Source organism: Oncorhynchus tshawytscha, unplaced genomic scaffold, assembly GCF_018296145.1.
Source record: "Oncorhynchus tshawytscha isolate Ot180627B unplaced genomic scaffold, Otsh_v2.0 Un_scaffold_17_pilon_pilon, whole genome shotgun sequence".
In the NCBI taxonomy this organism is placed as follows: Eukaryota; Metazoa; Chordata; class Actinopteri; order Salmoniformes; family Salmonidae; genus Oncorhynchus; species Oncorhynchus tshawytscha.
The window spans coordinates 1,312,501-1,334,969 of NW_024609830.1; the positions used below are offsets into that span (position 1 = coordinate 1,312,501).

Consider the following 22,469-nt stretch of genomic DNA (forward strand, 5'->3'; position numbering starts at 1 on the left):
GTGATGGGGGGAGAGAGTGATGGGGAGAGAGTGATGGGGAGAGAGTGATGGGGAGAGAGTGATGGGGAGAGGGGAGAGAGTGATGGGGGGGAGAGAGTGATGGGGAGAGAGTGATGGGGAGAGAGTGATGGGGAGAGAGTGATGGGGAGAGAGTGATGGGGAGAGAGTGATGGGGAGAGAGTGATGGGGAGAGAGTGATGGGGGAGAGTGATGGGGAGAGAGTGATGGGGAGAGAGTGATGGGGGAGAGAGTGATGGGGGAGAGAGTGATGGGGAGAGAGTGATGGGGGAGAGAGTGATGGGGAGAGAGTGATGGGGGGGAGAGAGTGATGGGGAGAGAGTGATGGGGGGGAGAGTGATGGGGGAGAGTGATGGGGAGAGAGTGATGGGGGAGAGAGTGATGGGGGAGAGAGGATGGGGGAGAGTGATGGGGAGTGAGAGTGATGGGGGAGAGAGTGATGGGGAGAGAGTGATGGGGAGAGAGTGATGGGGAGAGAGTGATGGGGGAGAGTGAGAGTGATGGGGAGAGAGTGATGTGATGGGGAGAGGATGGGGGAGAGTGATGGGGGGGAGAGAGTGATGGAGTGATGGGGAGAGAGTGATGGGGAGAGAGTGATGGGGAGAGAGTGATGGGGAGAGAGTGATGGGGAGAGAGTGATGGGGAGAGAGTGATGGGGAGAGAGTGATGGGGAGAGAGGGAGTGAGAGAGAGTGGGGAGAGATGGGTGATGGGGGAGAGAGTGATGGGGAGAGAGTGATGGGGAGAGAGTGATGGGGAGAGAGTGATGGGGAGAGAGTGATGGGGAGAGAGTGATGGGGAGAGAGTGATGGGGAGAGAGTGATGGGGGAGAGAGTGATGGGGATGGGGGAGAGAGTGATGGGGAGAGAGTGATGGGGAGAGAGTGATGGGGAGAGAGTGATGGGGAGAGAGTGATGGGGGAGAGAGTGGGGGGAGAGAGTGATGGGGAGAGAGTGATGGGGAGAGAGTGATGGGGAGAGAGTGATGGGGAGAGAGTGATGGGGAGAGAGTGATGGGGAGAGAGTGATGGGGAGAGAGTGATGGGGAGAGAGTGATGGGGGAGAGAGTGATGGGGAGAGAGTGATGGGGAGAGAGTGATGGGGAGAGAGTGATGGGGAGCCCTCATGAATGAGCCTATCAACTGGAACACAGTGTAGAAAGGAAACTTCCTCCAGTGGTGTCTGCCCAACACACACATGCTGAAGGATTTAACTGGGCCCCTAGCAGAGAGAGTGATGGGGAGAGAGTGATGGGGGAGCCCTCATGAATGAGCCTATCAACTGGAACACAGTGTAGAAAGGAAACTTCCTCCAGTGGTGTCTGCCCAACACACACATGCTGAAGGATTTAACTGGGCCCCTAGCAGAGAGAGGACACACACACACACATCACTATCCCATACAACACCACAAGACAACATATCCACAACTGTGTCAGCCTGTGACGACTGCCAATGTAAAAAGGGCTTTATAAAATACATTTTAAATTTTGTTCAACAATCTACAAAATGGGTTTGATTTTGTAGAGGAAAAACAATCTATTAAAAAAATCAATGAAACAATAAAATCTGTGCTGTTATTAAACTATGTTTCAGTCCCGACACTCTTCGTGTGATGTACATGTCGAAGGTGGTGGCGAAGACAGAGGCACAGTTAGCAGACAGGTATCCCCTTTACGTTCCTACTGGTGATGGTTTGGGCCATGGCACCTACGTCTGTCACCCTGATCCGTTTCACCTGTCCCTGTGATTGTCTCCACCCCCTCCAGGTGTCGCTTATTTCCCCCACTGTATTTATCCCAGTGTTTCCTGTCAGCGGTTTTCCCATTCTCCTGCTTTTTGCATTTCTCCTATTTCTCGTCCTCCCGGTTTTGACCCTTGCCTGTTTCTGGACTTTTAACCATCTGCCTGACCAGTCTGCCTGCCTTGACCACGAGCCTGTCTGCCTGACCATTCTGCCTGCCTTGACCACGAGCCTGTCTGCCTGACCATTCACACTCTCTCTTCACTCTATCGCTTCATCGTTCATGAAAGGTTGCGCTTCTGCCCAAATTCTCTCTCTCTCTTTCCCTCTCTCCCTTCCCACCCCATCTTTCTCTCTCTTCCTTCCCACCCCATCTTTCTCTCTCTTCCTTCCCACCCCATCTTTCTCTCTCTTCCTTCCCACCCCATCTTTCTCTCTCTTCCTTCCCACCCCATCTTTCTCTCTCTCTCCCTTCCCACCCCATCTTTCTCTCTCTCTCCCTTCCCACCCCATCTTTTCTCTCTCTCCCTTCCCACCACATCTTTCTCTCTCTCTCCCTTCCCACCCCATCTTTCTCTCTCTTCCTTCCCACCCCATCTTTCTCTCTCTCCCTTCCCACCCCATCTTTCTCTCTCTTCCTTCCCACCCCATCTTTCTCTCTCTTCCTTCCCACCCCATCTTTCTCTCTCTTCCTTCCCACCCCATCTTTCTCTCTCTCTCCCTTCCCACCCCATCTTTCTCTCTCTCTCCCTTCCCACCCCATCTTTCTCTCTCTCTCCCTTCCCACCCCATCTTTCTCTCTCTCTCCCTTCCCACCCCATCTTTCTCTCTCTCTCCCTTCCCACCCATCTTTTCTCTCTCTCTCCCTTCCCACCCCATCTTTCTCTCTCTCTCTCCCTTCCCACCCCATCTTTCCCTCTCTCCCTTCCCACCCCATCTTTCTCTCTCTCCCTTCCCACCCCATCTTTCCCTCTCTCCCTTCCCACCCCATCTTTCTCTCTCTCTCCCTTCCCACCCCATCTTTCTCTCTCTTCCTTCCCACCCCATCTTTCTCTCTCTCCCTTCCCACCCCATCTTTCTCTCTCTCTCCCTTCCCACCCCATCTTTCTCTCTCTCTCCCTTCCCACCCATCTTTCTCTCTCTCTCTCCCTTCCCACCCCATCTTTCTCTCTCTTCCTTCCCACCACATCTTTCTCTCTCTTCCTTCCCACCCCATCATTCTCTCTCTTCCTTCCCACCCCATCTTTCTCTTTTCTCTCTTCCTTCCCACCCCATCTTTCTCTTTTCTCTCTTCCTTCCCACCCCATCTTTCTCTTTTCTCTCTTCCTTCCCACCCCATCTTTCTCTTTTCTCTCTTCCTTCCCACCCCATCATTCTCTCTCTTCCTTCCCACCCCATCTTTCTCTTTTCTCTCTTCCTTCCCACCCCATCTTTCTCTTTTTCTCTCCTTCCCACCCCATCATTCTCTTTTCTCTCTTCCTTCCCACCCCATCATTCTCTTTTCTCTCTTCCTTCCCACCCCATCATTCTCTTTTTCTCTTTCCTTTCCACCCCATCTTTCTCTTTTTCTCTTCCTTCTCACCCCATCTTTCTCTTTTCTCTCTTCCTTCCCACCCCATCTTTCTCTTTTCTCTCTTCCTTCCCACCCCATCATTCTCTCTCTTCCTTCCCACCCCATCATTCTCTCTCTTCCTTCCCACCCCATCTTTCTCTTTTCTCTCTTCCTTCCCACCCCATCTTTCTCTTTTCTCTCTTCCTTCCCACCCCCCACAAGCACATGGATCGCGTGCTGCAGACTATGGATCGTTGGGAGAGAGGAGGAGGTTTTTCAGCGCCTCCACCAGCACCACTTACAACAGGTCCCACTGTCCACCCCTCTGTCACCTATTCCCAGCGGGATTCGACTCGCTGAGAGTATGATGGGTTTTCTACTACAGCTGAAGCTCTACCTGACGACCGTGCACCCGGCTCCTTCAGGGCGTGAGAGTGTGTTTCCGCCCTTGTCTCCTGCCTCTCAGGCAAAGCCCTGGAGTGGGCCAACGCTGTATGGAGTGAGGGAGACACGGCATTGGACCATTACGCAGAGTTCACCCACCGCTTTCGGCAGTGTTCGACCACCCGCCTGAGGGTCTAGCAGCAGGTGAACATCTGTTCCACCTGAGGCAGGGGACGAAGAGCGCGTAGGATTTCGCCTTGGACTTATGGACCCTGGCCGCCAGCACAGGATGGAACGAAAGGGCCCTGATCGATCACTACAGGTGCAGTCTGCGCGAGGACGTCCGTCGGGAGTTGGCCTGCCGAGGCACCACCCTCACTTTGGACCAGCTGGTGGACCTGTCCATCCGGCTGGACAACTTTCTGACTGCCCGCGGATGTCCGGATCGGGACCTGTCAGTTCCATCCCCCAGCACCTCCGCTCCGATGCCCATGGAGCTGGGAGGTGCTGCACTTAGGGCGACTGGAGGAAGGGCCATTCCCTGCACCATCTGTTCCTCAGGGAGTCGAGGCAGCAGGCAGGGCACTATCGTGTCAACCCAGGTGAGTCGGCACCAGGCTCACCCAGAGCCCCCTGTTGCTCACATGTATGTGTTTATTTCATTTCCTGAGTTTTCCCCGCATTCCCAGCATAAGGCGCTAGTAGATTCAAGTGCAGCTGGGAATTGTATTGACCGTTCATTTGCTCATAGTTTAGGGATTCTCCTTGTCCCTGTGGATATGCCCTTCCCTGTGCACGCCCTAGATAGTCGACCATTAGGGTCAGGGCTGATTAGGGAGGCCACCGCTCCACTAGACATGGTTACACAGGAGGGTCATGAGGAGAGAATCAGTCTCTTCCTTATTGATTCTCCTGCATTTCCCATGATGCTGGGCTTACCCTGGTTGGCCTGTCATAACCCCACTATTTCGTGGCAACAGAGGGCTCTCAATGTGGGGTCACGAGAGTGCTCAGGGAGGTGTGTGGGGGTTTCCATCGGTGCGACTACGGTGGAAAGTCCAGACCGGGTCTCCACCGTGGGCATCCTCTCTGAATATGCCGATTTGGCTCTCGCCTTCTGTAAGAAGAGGGCGACTAAATTACCACCTGATCGACGGGGGGATTGTGCGATAAATCTCCTGGTAGATGCAGCACTTCCCAGGAGTCATGTGTATTCCCTGTCACAGGCGGAGACGGTGGCTATGGAAACATATGTCTCCGAATCCCTGGGGCAGGGATACATTCGGCCCTCCACTTCACCTGCCTCCTCAAGTTTATTTTTTGTGAAGAAGAAGGATGGGGATCTGCGCCCGTGTATTGACTATCGGGGATCAATCAGATAACTGTGAGGTACAGCTACCCCGAGTCAATGCACGGGGTGCGCTTCTTCACTAAACTGGATCTCAGGAGCGATTACAACCTGGTGCGTATCCGTGAGGGGGACGAGTGGAGATGGCATTTAGTACCACCTCAGGGCACTATGAGTACCTCGTCATGCCGTACTCCGCTACACGCGCCGAGCATGTGTCCCTGGTGCGCAGGGTGCTTGGTCGCCTGTTGGAGCATGACCTGTACGTCAAGGCTGAGAAATGTCTGTTCTTCCAACAGTCTGTCTCCTTCCTAGGCTACCGCATCTACATGTCAGGGGTGGAAATGGAGAGTGACTGCATTACAGCCGTGCGTAATTGGCCGACTCCTACCATGGTAAAGGAAGTGCAGCGGTTTCTGGGGTTTGCCAACTACTACCAGAGGTTTATCCTGGGTTTTGGTCAGGTAGCAGCTCCCATTACCTCACTGCTGAAGGGGGGACCGGTGCGGCTGCAGTGGTCGGCTGAGGCGGACAGGGCTTTTGGTCACCTGAAGGCTCTGTTTACCTCGGCTCTCATGCTGGCTCATCCGGAACCCTCTTTGGCGTTCATAGTGGAGGTGGACGCGTCCGAGGCTGGGATAGGAGCCGTGCTCTCTCAGCGTTCCGGTACGCCACCAAAGCTCTGCCCCTGTGCCTTTTTCTCGAAGAAGCTCAGTCCTGCGGAGCGAAACTTTGATGTGGGGGACCGGGAGCTGTTGGCTGTTGTCAAGGCTCTGAAGGCGTGGAGACATTGGGGGCTAAACACCCTTTTCTCATCTGGACTGACCACTACAATCTGGAGTACATCTGGGTGGCGAGGAGACTGAACCCTCGCCAGGCAAGGTGGGCCATGTTATTTGCCCGTTTTGTTTTCACTCTATCCTACAGACCAGGTTCCCAGAATGCTAAGGCAGGCGCACTGTCCCGGATGTATGACACAGAGGAGCGGTCCATGGATCACACTCCCATACTTCCGGCCTCTTGCCTGATGGCACCAGTGGTGTGGGAGCTGGACGCGGACATCTGCCAGGTGTTACGCACAGAGCCCACTCCCCCCAGTGTCCAGCTGGGCGCCTGTACGTGCAGTCTGCTGTCCGCGATCTATTGGGCCCACACGTCACCCTCCTCTGGTCATCCTGGTATCGGTCGGACGGTGCGTTGCCTTAGAGCGAGGTACTGGTGGCCCACCTGTGAGGGTTTATGTTTCCTCCTGCTCAGTGTGCCCCCAGTGCAAGGCTCCCAGGCACCTGACCAGAGGGAAGTTACAACCCCTATCTGTTCCACAATGGCCGTGGTCACACCTGTCGGTGGACTTCCTGACGGATCTTCCTCCCTCACAGGGAAACAACCCCAATCCTGGTCGTTGTGGATCGGTTTTCTAAGTCTTACCGTCTCCTCCCTTTGGCCGGTCTCCCTACGGCCCTACAGGCTGAGGAGGCCCTGTTCACACACGTCTTCTGGCACTACGGGTTGCCTGAGGACATAGTCTCTGATCGGGGTCCCCGGTTCATGTCCAGGGTCTGGAGAGCGTTCATGGAAGGTCTGGGGGTCTCGGTCAGCCTTACCTCAGGTTTTCACCCAGAGAGTAATGGGCAGGCGGAGAGAGTAAATCAGGATGTGGGTAGGTTTCTACGGTCATATTGGCAGGACCGGCCGGTGGAGTGGGCGACGTTCATCCCTTGGGCAGAGATGGCCCAGAACTCACTCCGCCACTCCTCCACTAAACTCTCTCCTTTCCAGTGTGTACTGGGGTATCAGCCGGTTCTGGCACCGTGGCATCAGAGCCAGATCGATGCTCCTGCGGTGGACGAATGGTTAAAGCACTCGGAGGAGACCTGAGACGCCGCCCATGTGCATCTACAACGGGCCATGAGGCGGAAAAAAGCGAGTGCCAACCGTCACCGCAGCGAGGCCCCGGTGTTCGCACCGGGGGACCGCGTCTGGATCTCGACCCGAAACCTGCCCCTCCGCCTGCCCTGCCGGAAGCTGGGTCCGCGGTTTGTGGGGCCAGTTAAAGTCCTGTGGAGACTGAACAAGGTATGCTACAGATTACAGCTTCCCCCAGATTATCGCATTAATCCCTTGTTCCATGTGTCTCTCCTCAGGCCGGTGGTGGCTGGTCCACTCTAGGAAGCTGAGGTGTAGGAGTTACTTCCGCCCCCTCTGGCCATCGAGGGGGCCCCGGCATATGCTGTTCGAGCCATCCTGGACTCGAGGCGTCGGGCGAGGGGCCTTCAGTACCTTGTGGAGTGGGAGGGGTACGGCCCGGAGGAGAGATGCTGGGTGCCGGTGGAGGACATCCTGGACTCGAGGCGTTGGGCGAGGGGTCAGTACCTCGTGGAGGGAGGGGTACGGTCCGGAGGAGAGATGCTGGGTGCCGGTGGAGGACATCCTGGACTCGAGGCGTTGGGCGAGGGGCCTTCAGTGCCTTGTGGAGTGGGAGGGGTACGGTCCGGAGGAGAGATGCTGGGTGCCGGTGGAGGACATCCTGGACTCGAGGCGTTGGGCGAGGGGTCAGTACCTCGTGGAGTGGGAGTACGGTCCGGAGGAGAGATGCTGGGTGCCGGTGGAGGACATCCTGGACTCGAGGCGTTGGGCGAGGGGTCTTCAGTACCTCGTGGAGTGGGAGGGGTACGGTCCGGAGGAGAGATGCTGGGTGCCGGTGGAGGACATCCTGGATTTCCACTGTCCCCATCCGGATCGCCCTGTGCCTTGTCCTCTGGGTCGTCCCCGAGGTCGGTGTCGGCGCGTCAAGGGGGGGTATTGTCACGACTTCCGCCGAAGTCGGTCCCTATCCTTGTTCGGGCGGTGTTCAGGCGGTGTTCGGGCGGTGTTCGGCGGTCGATGTCACTGGTTTTCTAGCCACCGCCGATCCACTTTTCATTTTCCAAATGATATTTGCACTTCTCCAGAAATGGCAGACTGAATTGCATTGCATTCGAGCAATGTAGGCATAACTTTTCACCATAAACCCATGGATGGTTAATCTTTAAAATAAACGTTTTTTAAACCAACAACAATATTTCTTAATAGCTTATCTTGTCCCATGGCACTGTGTGCACACGTAGGCCTACATTTGATTTGATGTCTTTATGGGTAATATTCACAAAAAAACTAGGCTTCTGTCAATTTTCCGAAGATAGAGCCCTGTACATCTATCTACCCTATAAACTAGATCCATTAGCCGTAGGCAGCACAAACACAGACCAATGGTCGCATGCATGCAGAAGCCCTAAATGTGCTCATAGAAAAGGCCTCAACTCCAGAAATGTATATACACAGGTTTGTAATTACTCATTCATAATTATTCCACAGATTAACTTCATGTTTTGTGCAATATAAGGTGCTTATGAAATAACAGGAAACCATTATACTCAGGTGTTATTAGTAAAAGGTTTTCACATTGTAATAAAATTATCGTAAAATAATCAGAATTTTGGTGGGGTTGTTTTCTGCAGCGCATTTCCATCATTCGACCTCAATAGGCAGATATAGCACCTTCTCACACCACATGTGAATTCATTGTCTCGTGTGCATACCATGATCATCTAACATAATTATCCAGTTAGTCCAAAATAAACCTTGAATTCAAATGAAATGTTTGCTGACAATTATTCTCAAATCAAATCAAAGTTTATTTGTCACGTGCGCTGAATAAAACATGTGTAGACCTTACAGTGAAATGCTTACTCATCAGCAGCCTACACTTTACCCTAATGCACCAAATTATTAGCCTGGTTTAAGGACATTAGCAACAAACATTTCACTTATTCATTGTCTTATCAACATTATATTGGAATTATAGGGATTTTAAATATACATATATATATATATATATATATATATATATACACAGTAGCCTATTTCCGAACAATGTAGCCATTTTCATTTGCCACAGAAATTAATGTAAAAACGTAAATGCTGAGGATATGGCTTTTGCAAGTGCCAACATCCCTTGAAAAGTTGCCAATCCCAAAATGTGTTCATTCATTAACACACATGTAATGAACGGAGGTACTTCCGCCGGAGTCGGTCCCTCTCCTTGTTCGAGCGGCGTTCGGCGGTCGACGTCACCGGCCTTCTAGCCATCGCCGATCCACTTTCAATTTTCTATTTGTTTTGTCTTTGTTTTCTACACACCTGGTTTCAATTCCCCCATTACATGTTCATTATTTAACCCTCTGGTTTCCCTCATGTTTGTGTGCGTGTTTTTTCTATTGTTCAGGCTGTTACTGACGGCTGGTATTTTGTTGTTATTACGCCCGTTTATTTCGTGGTACCGGTATTGTTCCCGCACCGTAGTATTGTGTTTGTACTGGTGTTATCTTGTATTAAATACCTTGTCCACACATCTCAGCTCTCCTGCGCCTGACTCCTTTCACCAGTTACCCACAGCCTTGACAAAAACTGAAAGCATCTCCATAAACTACAGACAAATACACTGACACACAATGATGTGTGTTCTTCTCAGACAGTGTAATGTGTTTATTTGATTTCCGATGGCTGTGTGTCCTGTCTTTCCATTTATATTATAATGCTACATTGCAGGTTTTTCAGAATTGTTTTCACTGACGCTCTTTTTTCAAGCGATATTCTGATTTAGAGTTTTTTCTATTTTCTGGTTGGATTCATAGCTTCTCCCCTTGAACTGTCCTAATTGCCCCATTTTTACAACCTCCAATGATCAGGGATTGAGTCTTGGAGAGGATCAGCTTGAGCAAAGTGAGGTGTATAATCACTGATCTATACTGAAAAATATAAACGCAACATGCAACGATTTTACTAAGTTATAGTTCATATCCGGAAATCAGCCAATTGAAATAAATATATTTGGCCCCAATCTATGGGTTTCACATGACTGCTCAGGAGCGAGGCCATGGGTGGGCCTGGGAGGGTATAGGCCCACCCACTGGCGAGCAAGGCCCAGACAATCAGAATTAGTTTTTTCAAACAAAAGGGCTTTATTATAGACAGAAATACTCAGTTTCATCAGCTGTCCAGGTGGCTGGTCTCAATCCTGCAGGTGAACACGTTTATACATGGTCTGCGGGTGTGAGGCTGGTCGGACGTTCCGCCAAATTCTCAAGAACGACGTTGGAGGTGGCATATGGTACAGAAATTAACATTCAATTATCTGGCAACAACTCTGGTAGATATTCCTGCAGTCAGCATGCCAATTGCACACTCCCTCAAAACTTGAGACATCTGTAGCGTTGTGTTGTGTGACAAAACTGCACATTTTAGAGTGGCCTTTTATTGTCCCCAGCACAAGGTGCACCTGTGTGATGATCGTGCTGTTTAATCCGCTTCTTGAGATGCCACACCTGTCAGGTGGATGAATTGTCTTGGCAATGGAGAAATGCTCACTAACAGGTATGTAAACAAATTTGTGCACAAAATGAGAGAAATAAGCTTTTTTTGTGTGTGTATGGAACATTTCTGGAATCTTTTATTTCAGCTCGTGAAAAATTGGAACAACACTTTACATGTTGCCTTTATATTTTTGTTCAGTATATAAATAGCATTCTCTGCCAATTAATAGGCAATTTGTGCAATTACTTTTCGTAGAGCTACGCCTCCCCTGACTTGAGCTACACCTCCCCTGAATTGAGCTACACCTCCCCTGACTTGAGCTACACCTCCCCTGGCTTGAGCTACACCTCCCACTTGAGCTACACCTCCCCTGGCTTGAGCTACACCTCCCCTGGCTTGAGCTACACCTCCCCTGGCTTGAGCTACACCTCCCCTGACTTGAGCTACACCTCCCCCCTGGCTACACCTCCTTGAGCTACACCTCCCCTGACTTGAGCTACACCTCCCTGACTTGAGCTACACCTCCCCTGAGGCTTGAGCTACACCTACACCCCTGACTTGAGCTACACCTCCCCTGACTTGAGCTACACCTCCCTGACTTGAGCTACACCTCCCACTTGAGCTACACCTCCCTGACTTGAGCTACACCTCCCCTGACTTGAGCTACACCTCCCCTGACTTGAGCTACACCTCCCCTGACTTGAGCTACACCTCCCTGACTTGAGCTACACCTCCCCTGACTTGAGCTACACCTCCCCTGACTTGAGCTACACCTCCCCTGACTTGAGCTACACCTCCCCTGACTTGAGCTACACCTCCCTGACTTGAGCTACACCTCCCTGACTTGAGCTACACCTCCCCTGACTTGAGCTACACCTCCCCTGGCTTGAGCTACACCTCCCTGACTTGAGCTACACCTCCCTGACTTGAGCTACACCTCCCTGACTTGAGCTACACCTCCCCTGACTTGAGCTACACCTCCCCTGACTTGAGCTACACCTCCCCTGACTTGAGCTACACCTCCCTGACTTGAGCTACACCTCCCCTGACTTGAGCTACACCTCCCCTGACTTGAGCTACACCTCCCCTGACTTGAGCTACACCTCCCCTGACTTGAGCTACACCTCCCCTGACTTGAGCTACACCTCCCTGACTTGAGCTACACCTCCCCTGACTTGAGCTACACCTCCCCTGACTTGAGCTACCTCCCCACCTCCCTGACTTGAGCTACACCTCCCCTGACTTGAGCTACACCTCCCCTGACTTGAGCTACACCTCCCCCCTGACTTGAGCTACACCTCCCCTGACTTGAGCTACACCTCCCCTGACTTGAGCTACACCTCCCTGACTTGAGCTACACCTCCCTGACTTGAGCTACACCTCCCTGACTTGAGCTACACCTCCCCTGACTTGAGCTACACCTCCCCTGACTTGAGCTACACCTCCCCTGACTTGAGCTACACCTCCCTGACTTGAGCTACACCTCCCTGACTTGAGCTACACCTCCCCTGACTTGAGCTACACCTCCCCTGCTACACCTCCCTGAGCTACACCTCCCCTGACTTGAGCTACACCTCCCTGACTTGAGCTACACCTCCCCTGACACCTTGAGCTACACCTCCCCTGACTTGAGCTACACCTCCCTGACTTGAGCTACACCTCCCCTGACTTGAGCTACACCTCCCTGACTTGAGCTACACCTCCCCTGACTTGAGCTACACCTCCCCTGACTTGAGCTACACCTCCCCTGACTTGAGCTACACCTCCCTGACTTGAGCTACACCTCCCCTGACTTGAGCTACACCTCCCCTGACTTGAGCTACACCTCCCCTGACTTGAGCTACACCTACACCCCTGAGCTACACCTCCCTGACTTGAGCTACACCTCCCCTGACTTGAGCTACACCTCCCCTGACTTGAGCTACACCTCCCCTGACTTGAGCTACACCTCCCCTGACTTGAGCTACACCTCCCACCTACACCTCCCCTGACTTGAGCTACACCTCCCCTGACTTGAGCTACACCTCCCCTGGCTTGAGCTACACCTCCCCTGACTTGAGCTACACCTCCCTGACTTGAGCTACACCTCCCCTGACTTGAGCTACACCTCCCTGACTTGAGCTACACCTCCCCTGACTTGAGCTACACCTCCCCTGACTTGAGCTACACCTCCCCCTGACTTGAGCTACACCTCCCCTGACTTGAGCTACACCTCCCCTGACTTGAGCTACACCTCCCTGACTTGAGCTACACCTCCCCTGACTTGAGCTACACCTCCCCCCTGCTACACCTGGCTTGAGCTACCCCTGAGCTACACCTCCCCTGACTTGAGCTACACCTCCCCTGACTTGAGCTACACCTCCCCTGACTTGAGCTACACCTCCCCCTGAGCTACACCTCCCTGACTTGAGCTACACCTCCCCCTGACTTGAGCTACACCTCCCCTGACTTGAGCTACACCTCCCTGACTTGAGCTACACCTCCCTGGCTTGAGCTACACCTCCCCTGACTTGAGCTACACCTCCCCTGACTTGAGCTACACCTCCCCTGACTTGAGCTACACCTCCCCTGACTTGAGCTACACCTCCCTGCTACACCTCCCCTTGACTTGCTACACCTCCCCTGACTTGAGCTACACCTCCCCTGACTTGAGCTACACCTACCCTGACTTGAGCTACACCTGACTTGAGCTACACCCCTGGCTTGAGCTACACCACCCCCTGGCTTGAGCTACACCTCCCCTGACTTGAGCTACACCTCCCCTGCTACACTTGAGCTACACCTCCCCTGACTTGAGCTACACCTCCCCTGACTTGAGCTACACCTCCCCTGACTTGAGCTACACCTCCCCTGACTTGAGCTACACCTCCCCTGACTTGAGCTACACCTCCCTGACTTGAGCTACACCTCCCCTGACTTGAGCTACACCTCCCCTGCTACACCTTGAGCTACACCTCCCCTGACTTGAGCTACACCTGAGCTACACCCCTGACTTGAGCTACACCTCCCTGACTTGAGCTACACCTCCCTGACTTGAGCTACACCTCCCCTGACTTGAGCTACACCTCCCCTGACTTGAGCTACACCCCCTGACTCCCTGACTTGAGCTACACCTCCCCTGACTTGAGCTACACCTCCCCTGACTTGAGCTACACCTCCCCTGACTTGAGCTACACCTCCCCTGACTGACTTGAGCTACACCTCCCTGAGCTACACCTCCCCTGACTTGAGCTACACCTCCCCTGACTTGAGCTACACCTCCCCTGACTTGAGCTACACCTACACCCCCTGACTTGAGCTACACCTCCCCTGGCTTGAGCTACACCTCCCCTGGCTTGAGCTACACCTCCCCTGGCTTGAGCTACACCTCCCCTGACTTGAGCTACACCTCCCCTGACTTGAGCTACACCTCCCCTGACTTGAGCTACACCTCCCCTGACTTGAGCTACACCTCCCCGAAACACTCACTCACAACTAAACAACGAATTATTGATTGGAATTACAGCTTGTTTCAAATAAAGAGCATTTCCTTGGATTTTCTCCCTGCAGTAAACCCAGTGGATAATGTTGTAAATACCTGTCAAAGATAAAACCCTCAAAAAACAACCAGAACGCCTGGCTCTAATCATAGTATCAACTTCTCCTTTCACCTCTGACTGTGTGTTTTTGAAGCTCACTACTAATATATACACCTGATCCTCAATCAGCAGTAGCATCTCAATAGAACAAAATGACAGGAGAGGAGGCTTGGACAAATGTTCTCCCATCAGTCTGTTAGCATGTCCTTTCTCCTATAGGAAACAGCCAGAGAAATGTCTCCCCGCTGGGCAAAGCAGTCAGTTCAACCTAGTTTTGATTGACATTTGGTTTGGTTGTCAGCAAACGTGAATTCAACGTGAAATCAACAACATTGGAATTAGGTGAAAAGTTGGGTGAAAATAAGATGAAATGCCGTTATATTGATGAGTTTTTGCAAATCCAATCAGTTTTTCAGTAGATTCAGTAGATTCAACATCATCACATTAATCTTGGGTGTTGAAATGACATGGAAACAACGTTGATTCACCAGTTTCTCACCAGACCCTGACTCTCTCTACCCTTTCTAGAAAACGGCAGTTTTCAACTCCACCCCTTCCTTCTCTGGTGCTGGGGGCTGCTTCCACACCTCCGTGGTGGGCTTGGTAGAGGAGCTGTCTATGGGAGGGTTCATTGGAAGGTCGGGCAGGTGCCATGCGATGAAGACCAGATACATCCCAGAGCCCACCATCCCTCCCAGCAGAGGAGCCATCATGGGAACCCAGAACCAGTAGTTATAACACCTAGAGAGACGAGGAAGAGGGAGGATTAGTTTCCAAGTCTGCAAGTGAATCAACTTCACTTTAACAACTCGTGCCCAGTTCCAAATTGAAATATGGTGTCTGTGCCATGTGTGTCTGTCATGTGCCTGGTCTAGCATATTGATATCCGCTGGTAGATGTTCCTATAGACATAAAGTGCCTTACGGGAACACTTGGCACAACAGGCGGCTGGTGGCACCTTAATTGGGGAGAACCGGCTCATAGTAATGGAATTGATTAAATGGAACGGTATCGATACCATTCCATTCACTCCATTCCAGCCATTAATATGAGCCATCCTCCCCTCAGCAGCCTCCTGTGTGTGGCACACTTGGCATCAACACATTCACAAACACACAAACACACAAACACACAAACCAGATCTACCTCTAGTCCAGGAGTATGCCACTCCTTTCATATGGTTCACTCTTCTCTTCCGTGCACTTAACTGACCTACTGACCACTTCCTGTAATACCTGACATGTTGCACACCTGCTGACTCAGGTCAAAAGGTGTTTGTGTGTTAGAAGACGTACGTGAACACCTCAGTGCCCCAGCCGGCGGTCAGTGTCAAGAGGCGTGGCCCCAGGTCACGGGCAGGGTTTATCGCTCCGCCGCAATTGGACGACATCGACATGCCGATCCCCAGGACTACCACGGCAACGATGGGCGGGATCAGAGCGTCGGGGGCAGGACTATTCTTCTGGTCATCCAATGGGAGGATGCAGAGCATTAACATGGCAGTGCCCACCACCTATAGAATATGAGACATTTGTGAAACCAGGAAATACAGGACGAGAGCTTGGGACGATAAGGTTCTATCTGCAAAAAGATGATTCTGAGATAATTGGCTTTATTAAAGTTCCAATGTCCCTCATTGGTTTGAATGGTGTCAACAATGTTGTCTTGTATTCGTTTGAACTTAACATGAATTGGGTTATTTAGGGAACTATATAGGTAGAGAACATTGAACAGAACAAGGCCATGTCAATAACTCAATCTGGACAAAATGCAGATAGAACCTTATAGTTCCAAGCTCTCAGAGTCAGTTGTTAAAAACATATTCAGTTTCATTTAGCTTTCTTATGTTTCAGAATCTTCACATTTATGACACCATTATGGTTTCCACTAGATAGCACAGCCACAAAGTCACATTTTCTGTATCGTAACAATTAATGATAATGTAATCTTAAATGAAGGTTAGGGTTAAGCATAAGGTTAGCAGTGTGGTTTAAGGTTAGGGATAGGTTTAAAATCAGATTTTAAGAAGAGAAATTTAGGAAAATAGGCAGGGTTTATGACTTTGTGGCTGTGGAGGTTAGTGACGAATGCCAAACGCTCCGAGCAAGGCCTTGAAGTCGATACGTAAAGTTTTTAAAGAGCAGTGATACTATCAAGATCAGTGTGCGGGTTTCTTCTTTTTCTCATCTTATTCAGCTGTTACCATTCACCTGCAACAAAGATGGCTCAGATGAGTGAGTGCCTTTTGAGTTAGTGACAACACACCATCATCTGTTCCTGCTTCGTACTGTATCATATTGGTCTGACCTGGTCTAGGATGCTGCTGCTGAGTGATAGGTGCTCTGAGGGATAGGTGGCAAAGATGGACGCCGTCTCATTAGCCCCATACACTGTCAAATTCCCTCCACTGAAGTCCATGATAGCATCTGACAGAGAGAGAGAGCTGGTTGTTCAGTCATCATGGCACACTATACCATAATGTCTTACTACTCTATGCTACTGAATATGCATGTAACAAGCTGACATGACACCAGTGATTGGTGGGACTGGTGTGTGAGTGTGTCTGACTGACCATAGTAGACCAGGAAGACCAGGCCAGAGGCCAGGTAAGCTCCCAGCACCTGACACAGAGAGTATGGGAGCAGCTTCACCCAGGGCACCCTGCCCAACGAACAGAAACTCAGAGTGACCGCTGGGTTCAGATGGGCTCCTACAGGAGAGAGAGGAGAGATAGAGAGAGACGGAGGGGGAGGAGAAGAGAGGGGGAGAGAATCAGTCAACCTCCTGTCTATGATCTCACCCACTAAATCTGTGAACATCACAAGCACGTACAAACACGTACAGGCACACACACACACACACACACACACACACACACACTAAAAGACTGAGAGTGTGTGTGGGAGTGAGACCTTGGAGAGCTGTGGCCACTACAGTGACAGCCTGATGCAGAATGAATCACCAGGACATTACAGACAGCTAGCACTGTGTGACCACAGTAATGTTACAGTCATGTGGAAGTCTGGGCGCCCCTACGTCTATTACTGTTGCCAGACTGACATTGCCAGTATGGTCTAAATACGTAGAATGGGAGAGTACAGACATATAAGAAACGCTAAGGAAATCAGGCTTAGTCATGGTGCACAGCAAGCTGTCCAGTGTTACCTAGTGTTGATTTTTCAGTAACATTCCAAGTGTTGATTCAGGTGTTCAATTAACTCTGTAAGTGTTACATTAACACTCATTGCTGTAAAAAATAACCCAAGCGTTGGTGTTAATAACCAGTGTTAAACCAAAAACCACACCCATCATTATCATATTTCCCAGCATGCTCTATTGCAGGTGGATTTTTGGAATTGTTTATTTCAATATCTATGTTTTTTGAAGGTACTGTTGATTCATTAATCTTATACTACTTAAATATAAATAACATACATTTATCTAAACGAATCCAACTTGGATTTATTGCGCCCGTTATTGAAATGGTTGTTCCAGTTTAGATGGTTTAGGTAGCCAAAATGTTAGATATCCTCACTCTGTCTGTATTCCAATACGAATTACATCACTTTGCAAGCCTTCATACTTTGACTTGCAGGCCTGAAGAGAATGATTTGCAGGCTACTGTGTCAGGGTAAAACTAGCCCCTCAAAATAAGGACTTATTAAATATTGTATTGTGTTGAATAATAACATTTTCATGATAACATATTTGGCTCTCAGTGTTGATTAAACACTGGATAATTTGCTGTGTGTTTTCATTTTAGGATTAGGGTTGTCAGTTTGTCATTGAAACATCAATGTACTCTACCAGTGGAGGCTGGTGGGAGCAGCTATAGGAGGATGGGCTCATTGTAATGGCTGGAATGGAATTATTGGAACGGTATCAAACACATAAAATATATGGACACCACGCTTGACTTCGTTCCATTAATTCCATTCCAGCCATTGCAATGAGCCTGTCCTCCTATAGCTCCTCCCACCAGCCCCCTCTGTACTGTACATACTGTATACTGTATGAGTTGTTGTTTAAAGTGGACAAAATGACAGTATTTATTCTAGTCCAAGGATTGGGATGGGTGTTGGTTTGGGATGAAAGGTGTAGTAGGGTTTACCTGAGACCCCCTTGCAGAGGTACATGGCAGACATGACCCCTACAGAGAAGGCCATGTTGGCTGAGAGGTACTGTCCCTTAGTCTCTCTACTGGTCTTCACCTGGGCTGATGCACTACAGCCAAACATCTAGAGGAAGACAAAGGGGGAGAGAAGGGAGGCAGAGATAAAGTCAAGTTAGATTAAAGAGGCAGTCTGGTCTCATAGACTAGACGTAACATAGTAAATATAAATCTGGGATACTCAAATTAGTATGATATTCAAAGTTTAGTGCTGAGCGATTAGTGCTTCTTGAGGTCGGTTCATTTTCGGGTACCATTTAAAAAATAAATGTTTTACATGAAATGCACTATGCATTATGTAAGATGAAAGCTGCAACAACACAGAATAAAACAATGAATAAAAGTCCCATGGTGGTAGTGACTGTCCATTACTGCTAATCACGTATTAACCATCATTTATTCACATCACTTAAGTTTTCTACGTTATGTCTACCCCTGACTCCAGGTTGAAAGAATATTGTGAGGGAGGAGATGAGACAGTGAAGGGGAGAAAGGGAGGGAGGGAGGGAGGGAGGGAGGGAGGGAGGGAGGGAGGGAGGGAGGGAGGGAGGGAGGGAGGGAGAAAGAAAGAATTAGAGAAGCAAAGCACAAGTACAGTAGAAGTAAAGGGAGTGTGAGGGGATGTGATAGAGAGGGGAAAGAGAGGAGCTCAAGGGAGATACTGTAAAAGAAAGAGAGGGAACATGAACTGCAGCCATGGCTAGAAGGACATCCAGTTCTAGCACTTTCCCTTCCTCAGCTGTGTGATTGAGCAAGGTCCCAGCCTGCACACAGACTCATGAATGCATGGACAAGCTGGAATAGACCTAACGGTCACGGACTAACATACAGTATAAACTGTAACAATATTGCCCATAGTAATGACTGACAGTCACACAGCAACTAGAATCAGTTGAAGCAAACATACACCTACTTCCTCTCGCTATCTGGGTCATTCCACCAATTCAATGTCTTTTGAGAAGTGTAACTTGGTAAAAACAAATTAACTGGATGAAAAAACACATTTCCCCATCTCTAGAGGGTAGCCCTTTCCTGCAGTCAATGACCAAAATCACCCTCTTTGGCCTCATGGGTGGAATGTTAATAGTATTTTTCATAATTACGGGGCGGCAGGTAGCCTAGTTAATAAGAACAAATTCTTATTTACAATGGCGGCCTACCGGAAACAGTGGGTTAACTGCCTTATTCAGGGAAGGATCGACAGATTTTTACTTTGTCAGATCGGGGATTCGATCCAGCAACCTCTAAGGTGTTCTTAATGTTTTGTATATTTTTATATTCCCTGTCTGATTCCCAGTCCATCCACTAGACAGCAGTAGGATAACACATGATGTCTCTCTTGAAACCAGTTGCATCTGGTTTGGGTAGCGAGTCACGGTGCCAAAATGGGAGGGGGTTAACTTGCCTGGCCCAAAACAACGGCTCAGAGTTGAACACAGATACCATACAGCTAAAACCTCTCTGGTTATAGCTTCAAGCTATCAACTTCTTATCAAGTCATAATGTACCAAATGACCTTTTCATAAGCTACTGTAATAGTATACAGATAAAAATATGTCCATGTTTCGACGTAGGCAGTGGTGGAAAAAGTACACAATTGTCATACTTAAAAGTGAAGATACCTTAATAGAAGTCAAGTAAAAGTGAAAGTCACCCAGTAAAATATTGCTTGAGTAAAAGTCTAAAAGTATTTGGTTTTAAATGTACTTAAGTATATGTAATTGCTAAAATAAAAGTAAAAATACACATTTTTCAAATTCCTTATATAAAGCAAACCAGACGTCACCATATTCTAGTATTTAAAAAAATATATACGGATAGCCAGGAGCACACTCCAACACTCATTTACAAACGAAGCATGTGTGTTTAGTGAGTCCGCCAGATCAGAGGCAGTAGGGATGTAGGGATGACCAGAGATGTTCTTTTGATACGTGCATAAATTTGACCATTTTCCTGTCCTGCTAAGAACGCAAAATGTAATGAGCACTTTTGGGTGTCAGGGAAAATAAATGGAGTAAAAAGTGCATTATTTTCTTCAGGAATATAGTGGAGTAAAAGTAAAAGTGGTTTAAAAAATGGTACAGATACCCCTCAAAACAACTTCAGCACATTAAAGTATTTTTACAAGTACTTTACACTACTGCATGTATGAACCTGGTTGCAATAAGTGGTGTTGACTGGTGGTCATTTGTCTGCTTACTATTTACTGAGGTTATCTCAATTCTTATCTGTGGTTGCTATGTCGAGAGGAAAACCTGCAAGTAAGCACTTCAATGTACTGTGCATATGACACACACACATATATACACATACATATACACACACACACATATATATATATATTATATTTGTAATTTTTTTCTTCTGTCTGTAAAAATAGTGTGCTTTATGTTTTCCATTTGGAACAGTAAGGCTTTAGAAGCTAGGCTACTCACCAGCAGAACAAATGTTCCCATCAGCTCTCCCAAACATTCCCGAGCCAAGGGGTTCGTCACCCTCAGAGTCCGCTTCACCCCCTCCATTTGGGGCTTAAAGCTGGGTCCCTTAACCTCCATCTTTCTGACCTCTGGGGCCACTGGCCAGGGATCTTTGTCTGGTTCCTGCCCTCTCTCCTTCATACCCAATACCTGTTTGTTAGCCTGGATCTGTCCCTCTGTCCCATCTATACGCATCTGTGCCTAAACCTGTAGTTTACACCTGGCCAGCCTACAGATTATGTGTATGTTGCTCTGTGCAGATCAGATGCCCACGCAGATCTACTGGTTTCTGCAGAATCTTGTAGTCAAAGTGGTATTCACACACTGTCAAAGGCAAAAATAAAAAGTGTCATTCAGTCAATAACAGCTGTCATCTTCACCTGTCTGTGGCCTAATGTCCGTCATCATCATTCCCCGTGCACTCCTTTACTAGCTAGATACCGTCTTTATCAGTGTCCGACCTGTCCCCTCATCAAATCCACCTCAACCACACACACACACACACACACACACACACACACACACGGCTGTCCATTAACTAAAGTATTGGATCTGATCATCAATCAGACTTTGGCCTCCATAACCATGAACTCTAAACTGCATAAAACCTAGTTTTAAATCCTAGTTAAATGTCATCCTTCTTTTAAACAAACAGTATCTGCTGTGTTTTTGGTGTGATTAAACATTTGAGCTCCTTTGTCTTACCATGCTTGAGGAAGTCAATTAGCCAGCTAAGTCATTTGAGTTGAAGTTGAATCCCAGATTGATATTGCTATCTTGAAAGCTACCAAGCTACCTAGCTACCAAGCTAACTAGCTACCTAGCTACCAAGGTAACTAGCTACCTAGCTACCAAGGTAACTAGCTAGGCATATCATTTTAGCTGTTTTGTCCGATATAAAAATAATTAGAACATCATCATAGTTTTAACCCGAGATCTACTTATCTGGGCTTAAAATGAAGTATTGCAACACATCTCTGACTGTCTTCCCTTGTTTCTCTAGTCTTCTTTGTATTGAGTATAATGCAGTTCAATATGAGCGTTGTGTAAGAGTGGTGTATAATATCTGTATGTTGTGTTTACAGCCCCACTTGACCCTAAAGATACCACAGGGAATTAGATAAGGACCATGTGACCTTCCGGGGGGGTTAGCATCTTTAACAACATGATCTCCTAAGGTGCCGTGTGTGTGTGTGTGTGTGTGTGTGTGTGTGTGTGCATGTGTCTGTGTGAATGCATGCCCATTTGTGTATTCTGATTCTTCAGTATTAGTACATTCAAAAGAACTTCACAATCGTACAACACTGCCCTTTGGTGCTTTTGGCAAACCTAATGTAGGCCTGTGCCAACTAGGCAACTAATCATTCATTAAGCCTGTGTTGACAACTCCACCAGAGTGATAAGATAGGTCAATATAACCACATTGACCACTCTTGTAACAGTGTTGAGTAATCTACTGTAATTAATAAACCACAGAGAAAAATGAAAGAGCGTACAAACACAACTGAGGAAGGCAGTGAACTGCCCTTCAATTTCAGGTAAATTAAAGAAGAAAATATGTGCTTAGAGCTGGTACAACTCTGTATTCTACATGTCAGACCCATGTGTCTGCTCTAGAAAAGACATTTCTAACTGAACGTTATGAAAAGTCACTTCTCCTGAACAGGCCCTGATGAAACCCTCAGGATAATAAAAAGACAGTACTGATAATGAGGAGATAATGACTCAGGGAAGACAGATACTAATGAAACGCAGCTTGGTTGAAATGTTATGAAGTATCACTAGCTCACTAAAGGTCACACTGGGGAGCAGAAAACAATGACTTGACATTATTCTCTTGTTAGGGGC

At 48.8% G+C, this 22,469-nt stretch overlaps 1 protein-coding gene and 1 long non-coding RNA gene across 2 annotated transcripts; both read right to left on the reverse strand.

The window, feature by feature from the left end:
- Nucleotides 1-10,810: 10,810 nt before the first annotated feature.
- On the reverse strand, nt 10,811-11,297 carry LOC121846135. Its single transcript, XR_006083062.1, has 3 exons — nt 11,251-11,297; nt 10,877-10,897; nt 10,811-10,844 (listed from the first exon to the last, which is right to left on the reverse strand). It is a non-coding gene; the product is annotated as an uncharacterized LOC121846135 (long non-coding RNA).
- A 2,456-nt stretch (nt 11,298-13,753) lies between these two features.
- On the reverse strand, nt 13,754-21,131 carry LOC112239259 (aquaporin-10-like). The gene is made up of 6 exons (XM_024407746.2): nt 20,580-21,131; nt 18,085-18,211; nt 16,546-16,683; nt 16,281-16,399; nt 15,269-15,486; nt 13,754-14,714 (listed from the first exon to the last, which is right to left on the reverse strand). The coding sequence occupies exons 1-6, from the start codon at nt 20,814-20,816 to the stop codon at nt 14,498-14,500; spliced, it is 1,056 nt and encodes a 351-aa protein (XP_024263514.2). The 5' UTR covers nt 20,817-21,131; the 3' UTR covers nt 13,754-14,497.
- Between the last annotated feature and the right edge of the window lie 1,338 nt (nt 21,132-22,469).